At 34.4% G+C, this 24775-nt stretch overlaps 2 protein-coding genes across 2 annotated transcripts; one reads left to right on the top strand and one right to left on the bottom strand.

Moving 5' to 3' along the window:
* Positions 1-1054: 1054 nt before the first annotated feature.
* On the bottom strand, positions 1055-9733 carry LOC137837383 (pentatricopeptide repeat-containing protein At4g13650). Its single transcript, XM_068646359.1, has 7 exons — positions 9477-9733; positions 6208-9390; positions 5848-5996; positions 3891-5754; positions 2570-3071; positions 2245-2302; positions 1055-1449 (listed from the first exon to the last, which is right to left on the bottom strand). Exons 1-2 carry the CDS (start codon positions 9597-9599, stop codon positions 6691-6693), a joined length of 2823 nt encoding a protein of 940 aa, XP_068502460.1. The 5' UTR covers positions 9600-9733; the 3' UTR covers positions 1055-1449; positions 2245-2302; positions 2570-3071; positions 3891-5754; positions 5848-5996; positions 6208-6690.
* Positions 9734-12834: 3101 nt separating this feature from the next.
* LOC137838418 (secreted RxLR effector protein 161-like) lies at positions 12835-13881 on the top strand. Its single transcript, XM_068647664.1, has 2 exons — positions 12835-13463; positions 13803-13881. Exons 1-2 carry the CDS (start codon positions 12835-12837, stop codon positions 13879-13881), a joined length of 708 nt encoding a protein of 235 aa, XP_068503765.1.
* The last annotated feature ends 10894 nt before the right edge of the window (positions 13882-24775 follow it).

Here is a 24775-nt window from a genome sequence, read left to right on the forward strand (position 1 = left end):
CATTCGAGGACTAATTCGTGTTATGTCAAATTTAAATTTTGTAACTTTTATTGATGATTATTCAAGATTTACTTGGTTGTTTTTAATGAAATATCGTTCTGAGTTGTTTTCTATATTTTACTCATTCTACAATGAAATTAAAAATCAATATGGAGTTTTTTTTTTCAAACTTTGCATAGTGATAATGCTTGTTGGTATGTTTCTCATTCTTTTAAAAAATTTATGACTTTCTATGGCATTTTTCATCAAACTCATGTGCTTATACACCTTAATAAAATGGGGGTGGTTGACCCAAGAAAACAAACATCTCATTGAAACAACTTGCACAATTTTAATCAATGATGAGGTTCCTCAACATTTTTAGGGGTGATATTGTTCTTGGTGTGTGTTATTTCATTAATCACATGTCATCTTTGATTCTAGATAACAAAATCTCTCATTTTATTTTATTTCTCATGAACCTCTCCATCCCTTACCTCTTAAAATATTTTGAAAGGTCACTCAAATGACATTTATATGTGACAATCAAATTGTTCTTCATATTAGAGCAAATATCATCTTTCGTGAAAGGACCAAACATATTGAAATTGATTGCCATTTTATTTAAGAAAATATTGTATTTGGAGATACCAAGATTAACTTTGTTAATTCAAATGATCAACTAGTAGATATTTTCATTAAATGACAAAAATCTAGAATAAATTATATTTTTAATAAACTTGGTACATACAACTTATATGCACAAACTTGAGAAGTGCTAGATGTAACACACTTAGGTCCATATCTTTGTATTTTCTTATTTATAAATGCATAATCATATGTGTCCAATATACAGAAGGCAGTCTATGCCTCTCTCTCTTATTCTAATAATAAGATTCCAATACTTTTTCGAAGAAGTTCTCCATTAGCATTGCCCAATGGTCAGTAATTTTGGAATCGGACGTTGCACAAAATTGTTATCCATATTGGCCATGAATGAAGTCTGCTACTTCTTTTCTTGATGTTCGATCAGCTCTGATAGTAGTTGTTATCTCACAAAGACTGGTTTTAAGAATTGAATAATGCAATTATGTGTCTTATTAAACAAAATAAAGGAGCCAAATTTATAGACTTGACTCTACAACCGATGAACTAGAAAGTAGGAAACTACCCACGCCCTAACAGCATAATCCTAAAAGTGGGTAACAGAAACACTTAAACTTGGGAAACATAAAACAACTTAATTAAAACTTGAAACTGATAAAAAAACTTCTAACATAGAAACACTTGCTCAGTCAACAAACTAAAGTCTAAATAAACAAAACATTGCCCAAGCCAAATTCAAGCATTCATGTTGTGATAAAAACATGGCCAAGGTAAATCAATTCCATCAAGTTTAGTCTTAATCTTCATCCATGTCTGCAGATTGCTCCCCTCTCCTAGAACCGCCAGCTGGTTTAGCATAGCAATCTGAAGAAAAATATAACTAAAGTTACTCTTATAGTTATACAATGATATATGAAAACATCCATATTAAAAACAGTTGTTGCCAAAGCGTTTTTCCTAAATTGAAATAAAATCATGTTCTGTTAGGATGGGTTTTATTTGGCGCTTTAAGGAAGAGATAAGAAGAATAATGGTTTGGCAGTGTTAATTGCCATATAGAGAAGGTTCTCCTTCAAAAGGTTTCCCTATCTCAGTTTTCTCAAATGATAACAAAACAGAAATCACACTTTTCTACCCTCTCCTCCTATTTAAGTCAATTCCCTAACTTCACAACTCCAACTGCCAAACCACTATACTAACTATCACTACTTTAGTCTGGCCCCATTATGTGCACAAGTATCTCCCATTCCAGACTTAATATCTCAATTAGAGAAGATTTGAACCCTCGTGCACTTTTAAGTACCAAAAACCATTGCTCCAATCTTCATTATCAGACCCCAAGTCAGAATATGACATCACGTACCCTATTCTTCAAGTTGCAAGTATACGCAAGCTGCATATTATTAGCATTATTCGTAGCTACAAGTTGCATTTTCCAATGTTTCTCCCCCGAAATAAAAATTAAACAAGCCAAGTCTACATCAGTAATACAGGTTGACCACATTTTTAGTTGTATATTACTTGGTAAATATATTCATTAACCACTAAAAAATTCTGTTTCTAAGGTTGTCTCCCTTAAAAAAAGATATGCTTCTGAGGGTACATACTACGGTAGAATCTGGAATTGACTGGCAACATGGTTATTATTAGTTAATTCACCTGGTCCACCTGTAGTACAGTGCATGCAGCATCCGCAGCATATTTGAGAGCATAGAACCTGAACAGAAAAAGAAGAAGAAGGTGAAACTAGTCTTTCAGCTGATATAAAGATAAATTCTGATTTGACATATTGTTTCAAATCTAAGAAGTTGAAAGAATGCGTAAGTTCAATCAATTACAAGGGCCTTTAATTAATGTCTACAAATTTTTTATTGGACAAGGCTTATTAGAAATCTATAAAATATAATGAAGAGTCAGTTCATTATTTGCTCAAACTACGGGGTTTCCACTGTACAGAATATGTTTGTGTTAAAATGTAACTTACTTCGTGACATGGAGATCGCCTTGAGCAAAACATCCTTAGAAACACTTCAAATCAATGCCAACTTTGGCATTTCCAGATGCATGTTCTGCATACAGAGAATATATGATCTCCGTTGCATTTAACCCAGCATCTCAGCCAAAGTTCTAGGAATCATTTCAAAACTTTCAGAAAATTTTGCTATAGCATACTGATCCAACTTGCGGAGCCATTGCAAACATTTAGTCGATTTGATATAAAGAGATATGATATAATCTGTTAAGAAAATAGCTTTCAAATAATATTTCATATTAGTAGATATTTTTTTTTCTTCTTATTATTGTATACTTTCTTCATTATATATAAGAATATTCATGTATATACAACACGAAGTTCATTCCATCTTCCTTCTCAACATGGTATCATTCCATCTTCCGTGATCTGTTTTGTCACTAATCCTTTCAAGAAGTCCATTCCATTAAAATGTCAAATACCAAATAAGCATCGAACAAAATAATTGAAAGTCCTGAAGCACAGAGACATAGTAACTATTTTCAAATAATAATGCAGAGTAATATATGGTGCTAGGTTAAAAACATTTGAGATCAAAATAGATTTTAGAATATGTTGACCTTAACTTTGGAACCACAACATTGAAACAGAAAAAGAGATATCCAGGAACATAACATGAATATAATAACAATACATTAGTGGTGACTGATGCAAAGGGCTTAAAGCCAATGAAATGCAAATACATATTAATGAATGCACGTTGAAGCATACAGTATCTAGATGTAGACAATTTAGTAACAAAAATTGTCTTGGATGTCTCACAAATTCTTTAAAACCAGTTACACATGGTACTTAATATATTAAAAGCTTGCTAGTCTTTTACCCACTTGTGCATCTCTAAAATATTTCCCTTGCTTAAAAGTGCCAAAGAATTTCCTCATGTAATTATAAAATTAATAGAAGAGGCATCAGGTATAATAATAAAACCATTACAGAATCTAGACACAGTTGAGAATCAAAATAACAAGTTATCCTAAACTTTATTGCCAAATAGTCTTACAACTTCAAATTTAAACATAGAATTGTTTACAATAAAAAAATCAAGCCACAAATCAATTTAAAAAAGTTCAGCATGACAGAAATAGATGAAGGCACAAATAAAGGCATAATTTGAGAAACTCCAAGCAAGTATGCTTTGAAGATATATTAAACAAAACAAAAATGCCCTAAAAAACATGATTATATTTTGGCATTGCAAATATAATGCAGCCATTGAGTTGAAAATATTTAGCATTTTGAGTTCTTTATCGACTTGGATCAAGTATTAACCAACCTTAGCAGAATGATCTGTCACTGAGATTCAACCCAAAGGATTGAACAATGTGGATGAACTTTCCAAACAAAGCACATGGAGATTGCTTCAGACCATACAGAGCACGATGAACTTTACAAACCAGACTAGACTCCCCTTGAGCAACAAACCCAAGAGATTGCCCCATGTAGACCTCCTCTTCTACAACGTCATTTAGAAAATCATTCTTAATATCTAATTGATGAAGAGGCCAATGACGAATGACTACCATGACTAGAAAAAGTTTGGCAGTAGTCATTTTGGCCATCAAAGAGAAAGTATCATTGTAGTCGAGCCCATAGATATGAGTATATCCTTTTGCCACCAATCGTGCTTTGAGGCAATCAACTTCACCATTAGATCCAACTTTAATGGAATAGGCCCAACAATAGCCAACTGTCTTCTTTTAGGATAAAAAAGGAACTAACTCCCATATACCATTATGTTCAAGGGCCTACATTTCAACAAATCATGACTTCTCACCATCCAAGATGATCAAGTTATTCTTTCACATTTTTAAGAATGGTAATAGAAGACATAGAGGAGATAAAAGAACAATAGGAAGGATACAAACATTTATAGCTTAGAAAATTGTAAATAGGATGAGAATTGCATGTAGAATGAGTACCTTAGCAAATGATAATAGGCTAACTAGAATCTTCATTATTAGGTATCATAGTTTGGAACGATGATGGTAAATGACTTGATGCATATGACTCATCATGTGGTATTGGACTAGTCATTTGAGTCTAGGGTGATGGTCTAGGTGAACTGAGATGAATTAGGATTAGTGGGAGAAGTTGGAACAATGTTTAGAATTGGATACACGAAGGGCTCATCTAAAGAAATTGGCAAGACCTGTTAGAGTTAACATTTTGTGTGGAGGAAGAGAAGAAAGAAGTTTCTTCAAAAAAAGGTAACACTTGATTTAATATTTTGTAGTGTCAAGGGAATAACACTCATACCCTTTTGAGGACGAGAATATCCTAAGAAGACACATTTGATAGCTTGGGCTAAAAATTTGCCCAAATCTGGAGACACATCGTGTACACAAAACAAGCAACCAAAGACTCAAAGAGAAATGGAAATTAGTGGTTCATTTGGAAACACAATGAAATACAAAATTTTATTGTCCAAAAAGAAGAGGACGATCTACGAATAAGATAACAAGTAGTAAGAATGACATCACCCCAATGATGGACAAGTAGATTGGCACCGAGCAATAAGATACGAGTAGTTTCAACTAAGTCTCTATTCTTTCTCTCTACTATACTATTTTATTGAGGTGTACAAGAACAAGTGGATTGATGTAAAGTACCATGTGAATTTAAAAGGGCAGAAAAACCAAAAGAAAAGTATTCTTTTGCATTATCACTCCTTAAGATCTTGATCATTTGGCCAAATTGGTTTTTAATTTCATTAAGGAAAGACTAAATAATGATGTAGTCCTCTCACTTTATTTGTTTTGTTTTGGTCCTCTAACATTTAAACACCCAACCACTTAGATTTTTTCATTAACAATTCCATCTAAACCCAACTCCATTAATAACTCTGTTAACACTGCCAATGACTCTGTCTTCTTGCTGCTAATCTTCTGGCATACAGAATTGATTTTCATGAAAATGAGGACAAGATTGTGCCATTTTATGTTGATTGTTGGTAAACAGGCAGTAAAATGGTCAATGGACTTCAGACTGAGGTTCAATGAAGCACATGACCACAAGGAAAAGAAGAAACTGTCTTCATTTCTAAATTCTGACCAAGTTTTTCCACTAGCTTCCTCCTCTGGATACCAATCTAAAATTAAATGGTTACCACTCTGTATTCTTGAAGGTCACTTTCACTTCTATGCAAAAATGAAATATTCAGTAAATTGTTTTCACAGAAATCAAAAGCTGATGATTTATTTAATGTGTCCTAGAAGAATCAATAGCAATACCTCCAATCTTGTCATATGATCCTCCATTTTGAATATTAATTTTCTTGGAAGAGAAAGCTCAAGAATTGTGGGCGAAACCACCCAAGCATGATAAATGGGTAAAAAAAATGCATGCAGTGAAAAAGCTCACTGCAGCTAATATTGTTCACCTGAAAAGGAGGATACAGAAACATGGTTTCATTACATACTGAAAAAGATAACTAACATAGTGCTGATTCAATACAAGACAGTCTACCAAGGTACTCAAGAACCTAATTCAGATGAAGTAAAGTGTAGAAATTGAAGAACATTATTGTAAAAGTATAAAGTCACTTTCTTGTCCTAAAATCTATCCAATTATTTCATGTTAAGAGTTCTTACCGATGACATAGGTGACCAATGAAAAATATTCTGCAACACTTGTCATAAATTTTGTTCCCTCCTGCAAGTCTAGGTGGATTCTTTCATTTTAGTGAATCTTCTGCCATCTTACCAGTAATCTTTACATGAACAAATACCATCCTTAAAGTGATGAAAGCGATATGAATCTCTCACTATAATCACTCGATCTGAAATCTTAGAGACATACTTAATCCAATTATGGCAATCACCACAAACACGAAGGTTTTTGAAAACATGGATAGGACTAGAGCTAGACAAACTAAGCAATCCAAAAGCAATTGCCAGTTTCTCACTGTGAATAACTTGTGTGGGGCCTTTTTGATGTCGTTCTACATCATTCAAAAGGCTATTGGTCTGTGGAATGTAGCCCTTTTCAGCTGCCTTTCCACTCAAATCACTGAGATATTCATATATCTTATCAACATGGGGGTGTTTCTGATCACCAGCAAAAAATGCATGAACTTAATTATCAACCTCTATCCAGCTTCGACCAGGCTCTTTTTTCACACCTCTATCTTTCATCATTTGCCTTGTCCGATCCCTACAACCCCATTTTCCAGTCACTGCATACATATTTGAAAGTAGAACATAGGTTGCTGAATCTTCAGGTTCCAGTTCCAGAAGATGACTTGCCGCAAACTCTCCAATATCAATATTCTTATGAAGAATACAAGCACTTAGAAGGGTCCTCCACACCATTGCATCTGGTTGAATTGGCATCTCCTCAACAAATCTCCTTGCACGGCTTAAAAGACCAGACCGCCCAAGAAGATCTACAACACATGCATAATGTTCAGGTTTTGGCACCAAACCATGAACTTCACTCATTGATTGAAAATAGCTAATTCCCTCATCAACCAAACCCACATGGCTACATGCTGATAAGACTCCCACGAAGGTTACATGATTTGGCAACACTTCAAGCTGCTTCATATCCTCAAAAAGGCTTAATGCTTCAAATCCATGACCATGTTGAGAATAACCAGTAAGCATGGCATTCCAAGAAACCTCACTTTTCTCAGGCATTTCAAAAAACTGTCTCTTCGCATCTTCAATGGTACCACATTTTGCATATAGTGTGATCAAAACATTAGAGACTTCAGTTTCTGAATCATAGCCAGTTTTTAAAATCATGGCATGAATCTGCTTCCCTAGTTTAATGTTAGCAACATTCGCAGCAGCACTAACTGCAGGGCCAAATGAGAATGAATTAATTTCTAATGCAGCTTTATTCATTTGAGAAAATACACTCAGTGCATCCTCACAATGTCCACTTTGTGCAAAACCAGATATCAATGAGTTCCACGATATATTATCTTTAGCAAATATTTTATCAAAAGCAAAGTATGCTTGTCGTACTTTCCCACACCGAGCATATAGACCAACAAGTGCATTACCAACTGAAATATCATCTGAATAACCACAGACACATGCTTGAGCGTGAATTTGCTGTCCTTGATTAAGTGCAAGGATACCGGCACATGCACTAATTGCACTTGCAAATCCTATATTATCAGATTGTATCCCTTCATCTTGCATTTCTTTAAAGAGGTTAAGAGCCTCAACAAACTTTTCATGCTGTGCGTACCCAGCAATCATGGCTGTCCAGGAAACAACATCTTTTTCTTTTAATCTTCTAAGAATTTTCAGCGCTGTATACAAATTTCCAAGTTTAGCATACATATCAATAAGCACACTAGAGACATACACATTGAACTGAAAGCCAGTTTTCAGGACTTGAGTATGAATTTGTTCTCCTAGATCAAGAGCCTTCAAAGAAGAACAAGTTCTCAAAATACTTGGATAGGTGAATTCATTTGGTACAATACCTTCCATCTGCATCTGTGTAAATATTTTAAATGATTCATTTAGATTGTCTATCTGACCATAAGCCACGAGCATCACATTCCACAACACCACGTTCTCAGTTTCAGTTGAAAGGAAAAATTCGTGGGCAGTTTTTATATCCGAGCATTTTACATAAAGATCAAGCAGTGAGCCTTCCAAGATAATATCTGAAGACATCCCAGCCTTTATAGCATACGAGTGAAATTGCTTTCCTACCAGAAGAGCACCGCCGGATGAACAGGCACTCAAAAGACTTGCAACTGTAACACAATCAGGCTTTAGGCAATCAAGACGCATTTTCTTAAACAAACCTAAAGCTCTGTCGCTATATCCTTGTTGAGCTAAACCTGAAATGAGTGAATTATATGAAACTTCATCCCTCTGCGACATTGCATTAAAAACCTGTTCAGCAGATATGAAGTTCCCCAAACGTGAATATAATGTTACAAGGGCATTGCAAACATAGGTTTCAGAAGAGAATCCCTGCTTGAGAACAAGGCCATGGAGCTGCTCTCCAAGCTTAAATAGCTTTATTTTAGTACAGGCGCTTAGAACACTTGAAAATATATAAGGGGTAGGATAGACTCCTAATGTGTGCATCTGACAAAATCGAAGAACCGCCTCTTCTTCACACCCATTTTGTGATAAACCAGATATCATAGCTACCCAAGAAACGCTGTCCCTCTTCTGTAAACTGTCAAAAACCTTCTTAGCCGAATTCAAAAACCCATTTTTAAAATATAAATCCATCAGAGGATTAGATACCGACAAACTATTTTCATAACCATGAGATATAGTCCTTGCATGTATCTGTTCCACACAGTAGAAAGGAACATCACCACCTCCACAACCCCTCAAAACCGCACCATAAGTTCTCTCATCAGGCTTCACATTTTCTCTCACCATTCGCCTAAACAAACCAAGAACATGACCCGTCATCTTCCCAGCAACAAACCAATGCATAACCTTATTCCAACAAGACAAGGGTCTAACAGCCATTTCATCAAACATCTTGATTGTGCCATCCAAATCACCAAGCGCAATGTACAAGTCCATAAGATGTTCACACAAAACCACTTCTGCACAAAAACCCATCTTCAGAATCTTGGCATGAAGCTTCCAACCATCAGAAAACGACCCAGAACTCAAACACCCTTCTAAAAGCCACAAATAGGTCTGGGAATTCGCACGAACCCCACGCTCTTCCATGAGGTGCAAAAAATCAATTCCACTTGCATCCCCGTCGTCGCTGCTGTAGTTATAGCTCAGTGCAGTGTTGCTGAAAGCAGTAAAAGTCAAATTTTGACACAGTAACTGCACAGAGAAAAGAGAAAAAAAAAAACAAACTTTTCAGCACAAGAACCGTGAGGATAACCAAGTAGCTTCGGATTTAGTATCACCTTGTGATCGTTGGAAAAGGGTTTGGGAAAAAAATTATTTGAGAATTTGCATTTACGTGGAAAAGAATAGGACTTGGGGCATAGGAAGAGAAAGGGACGCAGGGAAAGGGGAGAAGTAAGCATAGAAGGTAGAGTTGGTTTCACATAAATGGGATGAGTATGAATAAAATTGTATAACCAAGCTCACTCCTCCTGCAATGGATTTCCACCTACTTCTCCAAACACAAACTTCCTTAATCTCCCGCTTGGTTAATACTGATAACATAATAGCAGAAATATGTTATATTTGTTATTTTCCATGTCGTGTATAATCATACAATTATCCATTTGAAAGTAAGTTGTTATTAATCAATAATATCAAAAAGTTTTATCATTCACTTGTTTTTTCTAAATATGTTGATTTTGGATTTTATTACGGTATTAAAGCTCTTATTTTGGAATGTTTTCTTTAACTTGTTTTGTTAAAATATGTTGAGTATGGAACTTTTTATGGCATTAGAGTTCTTATTTTAAAAGGTTTTCTTGAATATATATATATATATATATGAACATGGTTTTCCTCTTTTCAAAAATGAATAGAGTAAAAAAATGCAGTTGATAGTTGATGACATATTGAGTATATATAGTGTTATATATTTATCTATTTATCTATAATACACATTCAACTTTCAAGGTAAATTTAGCCATATAAGTTAAGAAATAAATAAATAAAAATTTAACTAAACATAGTAAGAAAAGGTACTGCGTGATTCATTCTACGATTGACACGTGGGTCACCTTACACGTGACATGTGATACGTCTTCTTTCTTTTATATAATCATTCATTTTTCACTTTCTCTTACACGATCACTCATTTCACTTTCTCTCACACGATCATTGACTTCTCATTTTCTTTCTCACCCTTACTATCTGCCTTTCGTTGTTTCATGTTTCTTCTCTCAAAGTTACTGCTCTCTTAGGTTTTACCCTATATTATGTGTTAATATTTTTGTTTCAAATGGCTCCATTGTATCTTCAACCACGTGGAGTAAAGATCTTTGCATTATCTTTGCTACAAAAGGTTTAAGTCTACTTCTATGCTACGATTTTTCACATAAATGGCTTCAGGAATTTGTTAGGGCGTCCGCTTTGGTTCTTTCTTTCCCTTATTTCTCTACTCCTTGCAAAGCCTATATTACATCTTCTAGTATTTTTTTTTATCGAAAGTGTGCTACATTGTGTCTGGCTCTTCTTTCTCACAATCTCCCCGTTTGCTTCTCTTATAGCGCACTTCTTCTATGATTTTTTGTCAAAAATGGAGCGGTCAAAGATCTACTACTTAGCACAGAAAAAGCAAACAACAAAGAAGGCAAGTGTGCAAAATATGTAATGTAATTTGAAATTTGAAGTTTGGAACCAACTTCTTAGTATTTATATGTGTTGAAGGTTCTTTGTACTTTTGTACTCACATTTCTACACCGTGGGATATGACTGCTCAATCAAAGATACAAGCAATGTAGACGTTCTGGGAAGATGTTTCTCCATAAGCAGCAAATGAAAAAGTCATGCATTGGTCGTCCAAGGACATGTTGAATCGACATATGTGTCAAGCGGCTTGGAGGCAGAGGTGGGGCTTACTGGAGTTGAGAAGGGTAAGAAACACAAGTATCAATTTTGGTGAATTACTTTTGCAGTGCAGAGTGAAGGAATGAGACGAATATGTGAATGACAGGGAGGAAGGTGACTAGGGTTTTTCTTTCATGGACTCCATTCAGCCCGACAACGGCGAAATCTAGCGGTGGAATCTGATCGGGGAATTTGGCGACGGTGAAAGCTGATAAGGGAGTGAAAGAGTAAAAATTGCACCTCTATATTTCATGTTATTTTTTGTAATTTATGTTATGTTTTGTCACCATGATTTGTAGTTGTATGTTTTTTTATAATCATTTTTACATTAATGTTATTGGGATAACTTCCATAATTTGTATTTTCAATTTCGTTTTGTACTGTCTGTATTTATTCTGATTTGTTATTACTTGCTGGAGTGATATGGTTTTTTGTAATGACAATTGTGCTTATGCACTAAAAAGTTATTTTGCCACTTTCCTTTCTACGTGTATATTTTTGTGTTCTTGCTTTTTTAGTTTTCTTCTACAATTTTATTTTTTAAATGTTATATGTTTTCTTATTTCAAATGTGTTGAGTTAATCTTTTCATGTGGTCGACATTCAAAATTTGATAGTACACAAAAATATTTTTATTTTTCATGTTTCATTTTGTTTGTGATCTTTTTTTAGGTTTTGTCAATTTCATATCTAGTAATTCCAATTATCATTCTCATATCTAATTTTTATTGCTTCTAATTATTTTCATTTCTTATTAACTGCATGACTTATATTGTGTTTCAGAATCACAATTCTGATTTAAGACAAAAAAATATATAATTCATTTTTTTCATAATATTGTAATTCAAATTTTATTACTTTTTAAATAAGTCTCATGTGTTGCATGGGTCAAGTGCTAGTTACTCACATTTGAGTGGGAATCCTAAACTTTAAATGAGTCTCCTAAAATCACTCTTGCTTTAGTAGTCTTGGATCCATCAAATTATAATTCATAAAATAGATTCATGATAACACTTTTGAGCCCTAAAAACAAACTTGAGTTTTTTTTATGGAATTATTAAAGAACCTTTGCAGATAATTATTTCCATGTTACATTGAGAGGATGCAATAGTATTCTAATTTCTGCAAGGAATTCTCTCAACAATTTCTGCAAGACAATGGCCTTTGTCTCACAAGTAGAGCCTAAAAATCTGGAGAAAGCTCTACAAGACAGCAACTGGATAGCAGCAATGCAGGAAGAACTGAACCAGTTTGAATACAATGAAGTGTGGTCCTTAGTTCCAAGAACACATGAGATGAATATCATAGGAACCAAAGATGGATGAACATGGGGCTATCACCATAAATAAAGCAAGGCTGGTTGCTAAAGGCTACAACCAAGAAGAGGGAATAGATTTTGGTGAAACCTATGCACCAGTAGCACGTCTTGAAGCTGTCAAGGATTCAAGTTATTTCAAATGGATGTTAAGAGTACATTCTTGAATGGTTACATTAATGAAGAGGTCTTTGTATCTCAGCCTCTAGGGTTTGGAGACTACAAAAATCCAGAACATGTGTACAAGCTCAAGAAGGCATTATATGGATTAAAACATGCACCTATACAATGGTATGAGAGGCTAAATGAGTTTCTGCTTTCTCAAGGATATGACCGTGGCAATTCTGATAAAACTCTGTTCATAAAAAAAAACGAGAAGACATTATACTTGTGCAAATCTGTGTGGATGATATCATCTTTGGATCCACAAATGAGGAAATGTGTGAAGCTTTTGCAAAAGCAATGAAGAGTGAATTTGAGATGTCAATGTTAGGGGAAATGAATTTCTTCCTTGGACTACAAGTGAAACAACTCAAGGATGGAATCTTCATAAATCAAGCAAAGTACTACAAGGAGTTGCTTAAGAAGTTTGATATGGATCAATGCAAAGCAATCAACACTCCTATTTCAACAAGCTGCCAGCTGGATCAGGATTGTGCAGGAAAATCAGTGGATCAATCAAAATACAGGGGTTTAATTGGTTCTTTATTATACTTAACTGCTAGCAGGCCTGACATTATGTTTGATGTATGCTTATGTGCTAGATACCAATCTGATCCAAAGGAATCACATTACAATGCAGCTAAGAGGATTCTGAAATACTTGCAAGGGACTAAAGATGTTGGACTATGGTATCCAAACAATGTTTCCTTAAACTTAACTGGTTTTTCAGATTCTGATTTTGAATGTTGCAAGGTTGATAGGAAGAGCACAAGTGGGACTTGTCATATGATTGGGTCAAGTCTAATCTCTTGGCATTGCAAGAAACAAGCTTGTGTTGCTCTCTCTACAGTAGAGGCAGAATACATAGCAGCTGGAAGTTGTTGTGCTCAAACATTATGGCTAAGGCAACAGCTAAGTGACTTTGGGATTCTCTTAAACAAGATACCTATCAATTGTGATAACACTAGTGCTATAAATTTGTCTAAGAATCCTGTCATGCATTCAAGAACTAAACATATTGAAATTAGACATCATTTTCTAAGAGAGCATATAGCTAATGGAACTTGTGATATTAAATTCATTGGCACTGAATTTCAATTGGTTGATCTCTTTACTAAACCTCTTGCTAAAGATAGGTTTTACTTTCTTCTAAACGAATTGGGTATCATTAGCTTAAATTGTTCTCTGCAGTAACAATTTCAATCTGTTATCTTATGCTTTAACGTGTTCTTTTTTTGTTTCAGAATCACAATTGTGACTAGGAAAGAGAAACAATTACCTTTTTCTCTCTCCTTGACCATTGACTACTTTTATGGTTATTGACCAGCAGGTTTATGACATTCATGTGTGGATATCCTAACTGATTTGATATCTTGATTGTGCAACATATTTGATTTGCTAAGCTGAAATATGTTTCCAATATATTCTTGCATCATTCAAAACTGCACCTGTTGTACTAAATAAAGAATCAAATTTGTACTACATATGTTTTTATTGACTTCGTTTTCAAAACTCGTGATTCTTGCAATCAGAATTGAGCTCTATATAAATCTGGTTTATATCAATTACATTTCACAGTTTCTCATATTTGTTATAAGTTGTCCAGGTTCAAATCTGATCCTCAATGAGTTTTGGTTATGTTATTATTGGTCATATAAACTACATACTAACTCTCTTTCTAGTTGGAATTGCCTATTGGTGATCAGGAGCAGGTAACAACAGACTAAGCAATGACATCCTCTTCACACAGAAAGAAGAAGTCCAAAGAGCAACCTAACCGCAGCCAAAGTATTCTGGAAAATTGGTTTGCTGGAGATTCTGAAGTTATGACAAGGTTCATACATGAGACAAGCAGAAAGCAAATCAATGTGCCTAAGGTGCTGGAATTCTCATGGCTGAGAGTAGAAAATCTAACAAAAGCAAAAACTCTTCTCAAGCATAAAAAACTGAAAAGTTTTCTGGAGATGACTGGAAATGTTTATCCAAACCTAGTGAAGGTGTTCTATAGAAATCTTGAACAAGATGGTAAGAATCTTGTGTCCTATGTGAAAGGAGTAAAGTTGAAAATCACTAGAGAAATCTGGAGCAATGTTGGTGGAATCAAATACTCAGGGCTGAAAGTGAGCAAAGGGAACACTGCTGGGAATACAAGGGTTCAACAAGATGCAATTCTATAGAAGCTGTGTGAGGAACCCTACTGAACCAGTGGCTAGGTTTCATGCAGGTAGCTTGACTTTAATTCCAAGACTCTTAGCTCACATCATTGCTTGCCAACTCACTCCTAGAGGAAGCAATCATGTTGTTCTTCATGAGGAAGACCTGATTTTGCTGTACTGCATAATGAATCAGCTTAAGTTAAATTGGGTAAGCACTATGGTGGAACACATGCTCAAATCCACCAGGCTCCCTGATTATCGTTTTCCATATGCAATATTTGTGTCCAAACTAATTGATTACTTTGAAGTGGATACTACAAATGAAAGGAATGATACTATTAAAGCAGCAAGTGAGATAGACAATTCTACACTCATGAAAATGGGATTTCATAAGGAGGATGATGGTTGGATTTTCAGAAGAAATGTTGCCCATAGAGCTGAGCATGAAGCCTCTAATCATGAAGATGGAGAGGAAGAGAATGCTGGAATGCATAGAGAAGATGAAATTGTGCAGGCTGCAGAAGCATCATTCCATAGGATGCATCATTCATCATCTCACAGGGTTGAATCACTAGCTCAGCACATGGACGAATCACCAATCCAGTCCTTCATGAATGAAGATGTTGCTGCCACATATTACAATGCATTGGTTGCATATCAAGCACCTGAATATAGAGGTGAACCTCTATCAATGTTTGAAAGACAAGTTCTGGACAGACTGGACACACTCACAGATGATCAAAAGACATATTTCGAAATGACTCAAGCAAGGTTTCAACACTTAGACTATCAGATTGAAGGGGTCCAGGAGCAGCTAGCTGAGCTGTACTATAAGCACATGTGATCCTTTCCAAATCCTTCTCTTTTATGTCTTGTTGAACAATTTGATTTCTTATTTTTTGCACTAGTTATGTTTAGTTTACTGGTTTGTAATAAGAACTTTATGTTGTTTTATGTCTAAAAACTATCACGTATGGCTATGTTGTATTTCTTTTATCCTATGCTCCCATTCTGTTTGATGAATCCAAAGGGGGAGAAAAATAGCTTAACACAGGTTATGATAGTTGAAGAATATCTCATGTATGTTGTTGATGTTGTTCAAGTATTAAACCTGCAGAGAGGTAGCACAATACTCAAATTTGTTAAGTTCTGTTTTACATCTAACAATTTTCTGTGCATATACTAGAACCAAGTGTTGTGCTGCAGGTATTGATCATGACTTTCCTTCAAAGCTATGCAAAGCAAAGGGGATTTGTCTCCATCAAACAAGGGGATATTGTTGAAGATGGATGAAGCTTCTTCTCTACCTAGTCTTAGTGTGTTTGATGTAGAAAATAGCTAGTTTGCTTTGAAGATTGTAATGGGTTTAAATGATCTTGTATTTAAGCTTGTGTGTGTTTAAGGTTGCCTTTTGCTACATGACTTATCCTAGATACCTAATCAAGGTAGTAAGATCAAGCACATAAAGTGATCAAATGGTTTTCAAAAAGCTTTTTAGAGTTTTCTCACAAATCAGGATACTACACACACAAAAATTTGTTTCTCTGTAAAACAATAGGTTTATTTTTGGTTTGCTGAAAGGCTTTTCAAAAGTTGGTTAGGGCACCAAAGGTACAACTCAGTCAGTTATTTCAGTTAGCTGAGTTGACAGTTTTCCTAAAATAAATTTGTTTGTTTTTAAATTGATTTTGTTGTTTTCATAATAGCTTTTCAACTATTTTTTGAAAAGTAGTTAGAAATTGTTTTCTATATAAAGAAAAGATTCTCTCACATGAAACGTTGTTGAGTAATCACGATTTTGACAGAGGTTAAACACTTTATGTGTGAGAAGAAGGATTGAATTGAGTTTTTGAAAGGTTTTTCCAAAGTGATCTTCAAGTGTGCTTGTTCTAGGAGAACCTTGATCTTGGTGAAGGTGCTAGTGCAATTCTGTAGCAATTGAACTACTGGTTTTGAGTTCTTACGTCTTCTTTTCAGGTGTTATCTTTCCTTTATTCTTGTTTGTAAAGGTGTAAGTGTTAGTCACTCTTGATAGGGTTTCTTGGAGTGCAAGGTGCGCTGAAATAGGGTTTTTCAACTTTGTTTGTATTGTTCTTGTAGGTTTCAAGAACTGTTGTGTTGTAATTGTTTGGAATTGGCTTTTAGTGGATTTCACCTTGGAGTGAGGTGAAACTGGATGTAGCTATTTATGAGTGAACCAGTTAAGAACCCTGCACTCGTTTCTGGTTTTTGTTTAATCTGTCAAGAACGAAATCTGTTTACTTGAAAATAAACCTGTTAATTTTGGGCTTAATAAAAATTGTTCTTTGTGATCTGAAAAAGTTCTTCAATCATAAACAAAGCTTTTGAACATAAGTTTGTAATTGGTTAAAGGAAGAATAGTTTTCTTCATTAAATCCTTGATAAAGATTCATTGTCTTTAAAGCCTTGTGTTGAATACTCTTGATTGTTCTTTTGGCATATTTTGTGTTCTTCAAAACTGTTAAAAGTGAACCAATCTGCTTTTGCCATATTTCACTGTTTGATCTCAATTCTGATTTGAATATGTTTTGTTTGTGTTAAAGTGTTGTGAAGAATCAATTTGTTCATTCTAAAATCAATCTGTTCTTTTTCCTCTGATAAACTGAAAAACCGTTTGTGTTTGCGAAAATTTATAACTTCAATTCACCCCTCCCCTCTTGAACTTAGACACTAATAGACCCAACAATGTGGACCTTCGTGCCTTCCTTGCCTACATTTCTATTTACATCCCTCTTTTACTATTTTACACCCTACTCTACTTTGGCCTAAAATACAAGGTTCAATACTTCCTAACTACTTTATACAATTTTTACAAGGCTAAGAAAAAGAAAAAAACCTTACAATCTCTTCACTAAGGCTCGATAGTTTTCATCACTTCTTTTTCCTCTTCATCCTCTGCTCTTTTTCTTCCAGTGCAAATAGCCTATTGGTGAATAAAGATATTAACCTATTGGGGTAGGTTCTTTAATGAGCCCTTTTGGCTCATTCTCTGTCCAAGGTGATTCCTTGGATATTGAGCCATCTTTAGTGATGGCAATTGAAACCATTCTTATCACCGTCGCAGTAGCTTCTACTACCATTCCGCTTAGGCTTCCAAAGGCCCAAGGGTTAAAGGGTAAGTGAAAATCTCCTACCCAAAATATTCAAACTCCTCCATTACTGTCTTGGTCAAGGGAAATAGTAAAGTTAAATTTCCCCTTATCTCTGATCCCGAGTACTCCTGGGTACTCTATGAAGTAATCCATTATACTTTAGTGTTTACTTCTAAAGTGAAATTTGGAGAGTTTATCTACTCCTTTCATATATGCTCTGAATCTTTGTCCGACTTCGTTTCGGTTAAACCTTGTTCTTCATCTAATCGAGTTTTCATCAAACCTCTCCTTAATGGTGAAGATTTCACTTTTGTACATGAATACTTTTTAAAATATTTTTACATTTCCTTTCCTTTATCCAACTTCAAGTGTCGTATGCTCATGATGATGAATGTGGCTTTGAGCCAACTTCATCCCAACAGTTCAAAATTTTGTGTCATCATCTCCATATTAAGCCAACTATGAATATTTTTATGTATTTTTACCAACTGAAGCATGGGACCAGGATTGGATGGGTCTCTCTAAACGGGGCCCAATATGGGCCTCTTTTTACCATATATGATTCTTCTTTTAAAAACTTCAAAGATAGATTATTCAAACTCAAATGTACACCACATGATACTCAGAAGGGACCACTCTTCTAATCAAATTGTGTTCCCCGATTTCCTCTCCAAAAAAGTTTAAGTTTAGAGTTGATCATCTTCTCTCCCCTGCTTAAAGGAGGAGTGTTGATTTAATAAAGGAATTGTCGAGGCCCATGAACTACAAGGGTCTTCTTAATGCCCTTCTTGCTAATGATTCATCTTTTTTCTTCATATGTAATATGATTTGTGAACAAGTACTTTTATATTGTCATGAAATTTCGCTAATATTTTGTTTATTTTTAGCCGAGGTCATGGGGAAATATTTTGACTTGAAGAAGATGTTGGCTAAGTCTAAAGCACAAGCTCCTAAGGATTCTGGTTTAGCCAATTTTGACAAAGGCGACCAACAAAATCCAAATAAACGTGTGAGAATTGACATAACCAAAGAATTTGAGAACTCGGCTAAAACAATTATACCAATTGAAGGTGTTTACCCAACCTAGGTAATTACACAAAAGAATGCTCCTATGAACACGTCAACAAATGAACCACAACTTACGGTGCCCTCCTCCTCGGGACCTAGCTCTGCAATTCCTTTCGAGGTGATCTATCATGGGAAGACTGGTCAAGCACTAAGGCTTGAACATATGTCCATAGTAGTGAAAGGCTTAAACTTCTTATGGTATTTAGGATTATTGGCGAACTTGGTATGGTTCGATAGAGGATTTCCAAATACATATGATGTTGAATTGATTCATTTTCTTGGCTCCATGAACAATTTGGACAGGGTCAAAGTGATGATGGCGAGAAGTATGGTCATGGTGCATCACTACAAATAGATGCTATGAAGGACTTTAGAGGGAATAGCTCAGCTACAAGCACTTAAAAAACATAATCAAAAGTTGTTAAGAAAGAGTTTTGATGTAGAACTTGTTTTAAAAACCAAGTCTCTTGAGCTTGAGCAGAGCAATGGTCGGGTTAAGTTTTTGTAGTAGGAGGTGCACGAAAGAGACCTCCCAAAAATATGAAGAGAGAGTAAAGAGGTTGGAGTTCGAATATCCCAACTCTATGAAGAAAAGGAAGAATGGTCAAGAAAAGAAGATAAGTTTACGGAAGAAGCGACAGAGTTAGTGATGTGAGTTGATTTTAGGATTGCACATTTGATTGGTTGATTTGTGTTTATGATTTTTTATTTTTAGCAATGTAAGGTGAGAACCCAAAGAAGATCCCCACTGGACACGATCTTAACCAAGTGGTTAAGTAAGTGTGAAGGTTCACTTCTAGAGGGCAAAGAGAAAAACACAATTGTATGGTGACAATGATGCAATGGTGCAGAATTGAAGATAATAAGGCAAAGATAACCAACAATTTAAGAGACAAGATGGGTTTTTTAATAGTACAGGATATGTGGTATTCACGTGGAGGTTGTGAACAATTGGAAAATAGATTGGAGGTTCTGGTTGATGATGGTGGTGCAATAGAAATGCTGAAAATTGCAAATACACATGGTGAAGTTCATTTATTTTTAGTGCATGTTGTTTCAGAGGCAGAAGTGTTATTGGCTTTAGGTGATGGTGTGGAACTCGAAGGTGTTGAAGGTAATGTTGAGGATGATGGTGGTGTGGAACCCGAAGGTGTTGAAGTTGATGTTGAGAATGGTGGTGGTGTGGACATTGGTGATCATCATCGTATGGAAGGTGTGGTTGAGGAAGATGATGAAGAGGACGAAGTTCATGGTGGTCAGGGTATTGGTTCGCCTATTCATGAAGACATGGAATGTGATAATGATGGTGTTGATGATGATGGTGGGCATGTGTCAGAAGATTATTCTTGGTTAAGGGAAGTTGAATTTATTGAAGGTGAAATTGAAGTTTAGAGTGAGGGTATTAGAGATAAGGGTGAGAGTGAGGGTTTAGGGTTTAAAGGTCATGTTAGGCATAGGCACAGAAGGCAGACCAGTAATCCTATAAAAGGTTTAAAACCAAATTGTACAGATGATTTGCAAGATTTGGATGCTGATGATGAGGAAAGTGAAGGAACATTTGTGCATGATAGAGGGTTGTCAGATACAACGTGGGAATCAGAAGAGTTAGACAACATGGACGATTTTGAAGATGGTGAGGATGATATGAGTACAGGTGGTAAATTTCCATCCTTTGAAATGCCAAAAAACATGGCAGATTTTTCCTAGGATGTGGGTACCTATTTTACAAACAAGGAAGCATTTAAAGATGCCATTAGAACTTATGTTGTTCATTCAATGAGGAACTTGAAATTAGTAAAAAATGATAACTCCAAAGTTCAGGTGTGTTGTATTGGAGCACAAGGACAATGTGAATGATATGCATATTGTGGGTTCTTACCCTCAACAAGTTGTTGGTAGTTAAGAAATCTAAATGATGTACATACCTGTGCTAGGCAGTTTAAGGTTGATTTGTTGAGCACTAAATGGTTGAGTGGGAGGTTGGAAACTTCTTTAAGTCAGAATCCAAGATTGAGAAGTAATGATGTAAGGAACAAAGTTGTTAAAAAATTGAACACAAGTATAAGTAAGTCAAAAGCTCAATGGGAAATGGCTATGGCCTTGAAGAATGTCCATGGTTCATTTCAATACCAGTACAGACAAATTTATGACTATGCACATGAGCTCATGCGTGCAAATCTGGGGTCTATAGTGAAAGTCAAAGTTGAAGACATAAATGACTTCAAAGTTTTTAACAGATTTTATGTGTGCTTAAAAGCCTACAATGATAACTTTATATCTTGTAGGCCCATAATTGCTTTGGATGGGTGCTTCTTGAAAGGCTTTTATGGTGGTGAATTGTTGACAACAGTTGGGAAGGACCCAAATGATCAGATGCTACCACTAGTTGAATGCAAAGAATCTTGGAGCTGGTTTTTGCAGATTTTAATTGAAGATCTTGGGGGTGTAGATGTATGTCAAGGCATCACTTTCATGTTTGACCAACAAAAGGTATATTCTTTGCTGACAACTATTGATTTTGTCTATGTATAAATTTCATTTAAGTATTGTATATATGACTTTTGACAGGGTTTGTTGCTTGTCATTCAAGAACTGATACTTGGGGCAGTGCAGCGGTTCTATGTTCAACACATGTACTCCAACTTCAGAAAGAAATTCCTAGGAAATAAATTCAAAACTTTAATGTGGAGGGCATCCGACAACACATATCCTCGTGGGAGAGGGAGATGAGGGTTATAAAGGAAGTCAATGATGAGGCTTTCAAATATCTGATTGCCCTACCCCCCAGGCAAGCAATCATGTTCTTTTACTCATGTCAGATTTGAGAATTCCAGGGGATTATTTAAACTTGTGAATTGGTAGTTTAGCAATTCCTAAATTAGAAAAGTGTAAATTTAGAATTTGGAATTTTTGATGGTATTCATCAGTTGAAAACAGAGTAAAGGTATCTGGAATATTTTGTCCATTAAAGCTATCTAGTATTGTGTTTGTCAGTCCAGTCTGTTGTGTTGTTACCTATTGCTAAGAATATCTAAGTGTAAATTCAGAATTTGGAATATTTGATGGTATTCATCAGTTGAAAACAGAGTGAAGGTATTTGGAATATTTTGTCTATTAAAGCAATATGGTATTGTGTTTGTCACTCCAGTCTGATGTTGTGTTGGTATCAAAGTAGGCTAATTGATACTTTGTTATGCATGTTAGTTCAGTCTTTGTTTAGGATAAAGTTTAGGTCCCAAGTCCATTTGGTCTCAAAAGAGGTGCTAAGTGTTTGTCAGTCCAGATTGTTGTGTTGTTACCTATTGCTAAGAATAGCTAAGTGTAAATTTAGAATTTGGAATATTTGATGGTATTCATCAGTTGAAAACAAAGTAAAGCTATCTTGTGTTTATCAGTCCAGTCTGATGTTCTGTTGGTATCAAAGTAGGCTAATTGAGACTTTGCAGTGCATGTTAGTCCAGTCTTTGTTTAGGCTAAAGTCTGGGTCCCAAGTCCATTTGGTCTCGAAAGAGGTGCTAAGTGTTTGTGAGTCCATTTTATGAAGTCATTTGTTTTCAGTTGACTAAGTTCTGAAATCATTTATGCACACCAATTAGTAGGTTCTGAAATCAATTTTTTTTTCTTTAATAGGTTCTGGTCCAGATTAAGGTTCACATTCAGTCCAAAATGTGACTCACTTGTCAACAATATTTGTGAAAGCTTTAATAGTTTTTTGTTTTCAGTTTTGTCTAATGAAATTTTGTTTCTCATTTATTTTATTGGAATAATTTTTTCGAGTAAGAGGCCGAGTTCAAAAGGGGGTGAATTGAACTATCAAGATTTTTTTAAAACTTTTGAAGATTTAGAATTATTATCTTACATAATAATTGATTGAACCAAATCTTACACAATATTTTAACAAGTTAAGATTCCTATTACAACAAGAATAGGATTATTGAAAACTCAAAGATAAAGAGAGAAAGAGCAATAAGATTACATAGTAATTTTTATACTGGTTTATTCTTAATCAAGAACTACATTCATTTGCTAAGCTAAACAAGTCAAGATCACACTAAATCAAACATTTACAATTACACAATACCTCAAGAACACCACTATTGAACCCTACAAGAGTGTTTTTCTACCTTGTAACACCTTGTTATAGAATTGTAATTGAAAATTTTATCCACTCACAACTAAACACCATAAATCAAAAGTATACAAATTTAACAATATCACTTGAATTACAATAAGATCAAATTGCATCAGAAAAACATAGGTGAATTTCTCTTAGCCTTGTAAGAAAAAAAATTAGACTTGTAAGAACAACTCTCTCAGTTGTGAAGGTATTTAAAATCTAAAACTTCAAAAATGTGTTAAAAAAGGATATGAGAATAAGAGTCATATAGAATTTATCTTGTCGAATTTAAGGGATTAAACTTGCGTTTTAATTTGTTGATTTCACTTACTAGTGAAAATAGTGGATTAAATCGCTATTTCAATATATTAAAATATTATCCTTCTTAAAACACAAGAAATTTCAATCTATTAAAAACTCGTTTAATATTTCAAAATATTATTTTAGAACTACTTATGGTTTTAAGTAATATCAATTGATTAAATCGATAATGTAATTAATTAAAATATCCACTACAGTCATTTAGGAATTTAGATAATAAGAAAATTTTAATGATTTAAACTATCTTTTATTCAGTTAAAATTATCCTCCAAGCAAAATGAGTTATAACCAAGATTTAAATAAGTTTTCTTATGTACTTATAAAGATCAAATTAATCACAAAAATGAAAGACATACAAATAAAATAAAACTATGTCCTTAATCTTCAAGACTTCTTTAAAAGTCGATTCATAAAAAATTGCAACATTAACACTTCCACAGACTGTTCTCTCATTTTTATTTTTATTTTGCCACTTATAGTTTATGCATTATTTTTAGTTTCTATTCTTCAAATTGATAAGAATTATGAATTCTTGAATATTAAAACTTCAAACAAGAAATGTGCACTAATCTATGTCTATGTGAAAAGAATCTTTCATTAACTTGTTGGGATCCACTAATCTATGTTTTTGTTTAAGAAAAATGTTACTTTAGATTAAAAGGATTATGTGATAAAGACTATATTGCGAATAAGGTTAAGAGAAAAATCATGAGTGGAGGATATAAATTACTTGGAACTTGTCTTATATCTTGGTCAAGCAAGAAACAAAACTCGATTTCTTTATCCACAAGTGAAGCATAATACATGACAGTGGAAGACTGCTATTGTGATCTTCTTTAGTGTTAGGTATCAGATATAATATTTACTGTAGTGTTCAAAATAATATACATATATATTGTGATAATACTAGTGCAATAAACTTATCTAAGAACCCAATCCAATAATGAAAGTTAAAGTATATAGAAGTAAGATACCATTTCATTCGTGATTACATCCAAAAAAATTGAACTAAAATTTGTTAAGAAAGGTTCACTAAGGCATTACATGTTGAAATATTTGATTTTATTAGGTCAAATTTAAATATAGTATAATTCACAAACAATTAATTGGTTAGATGATAGTATTTATTGTATAAAGTACTAACTATTTTTGTGATATTGTGCATGTTTAATATAAATCCTATTTCATCTTCTTTGGCTCTAAAAACTTGTTAGTAAGCACTAAATGACTTTTATGAGTTAAGGATAGATGATTGCATGAACGATCATCTAGGGGCCGCTTAGTAGAAAATGTGGCGGAAAAAGTTGAATGACAACTGATAGTGACTGAATTTCCCAAAAAGGATGGCAAAGCAAAATTTCTAAGTCAACAATCTTTAAAGAGAAAGTTTCTCTTTTTTACCTTTCCAACAAAAGTGCATATACATTCTTTTCCATAACCAT

This window comes from Phaseolus vulgaris, chromosome 4 (genome assembly GCF_000499845.2).
Source record: "Phaseolus vulgaris cultivar G19833 chromosome 4, P. vulgaris v2.0, whole genome shotgun sequence".
Taxonomy (NCBI): Eukaryota; Viridiplantae; Streptophyta; class Magnoliopsida; order Fabales; family Fabaceae; genus Phaseolus; species Phaseolus vulgaris.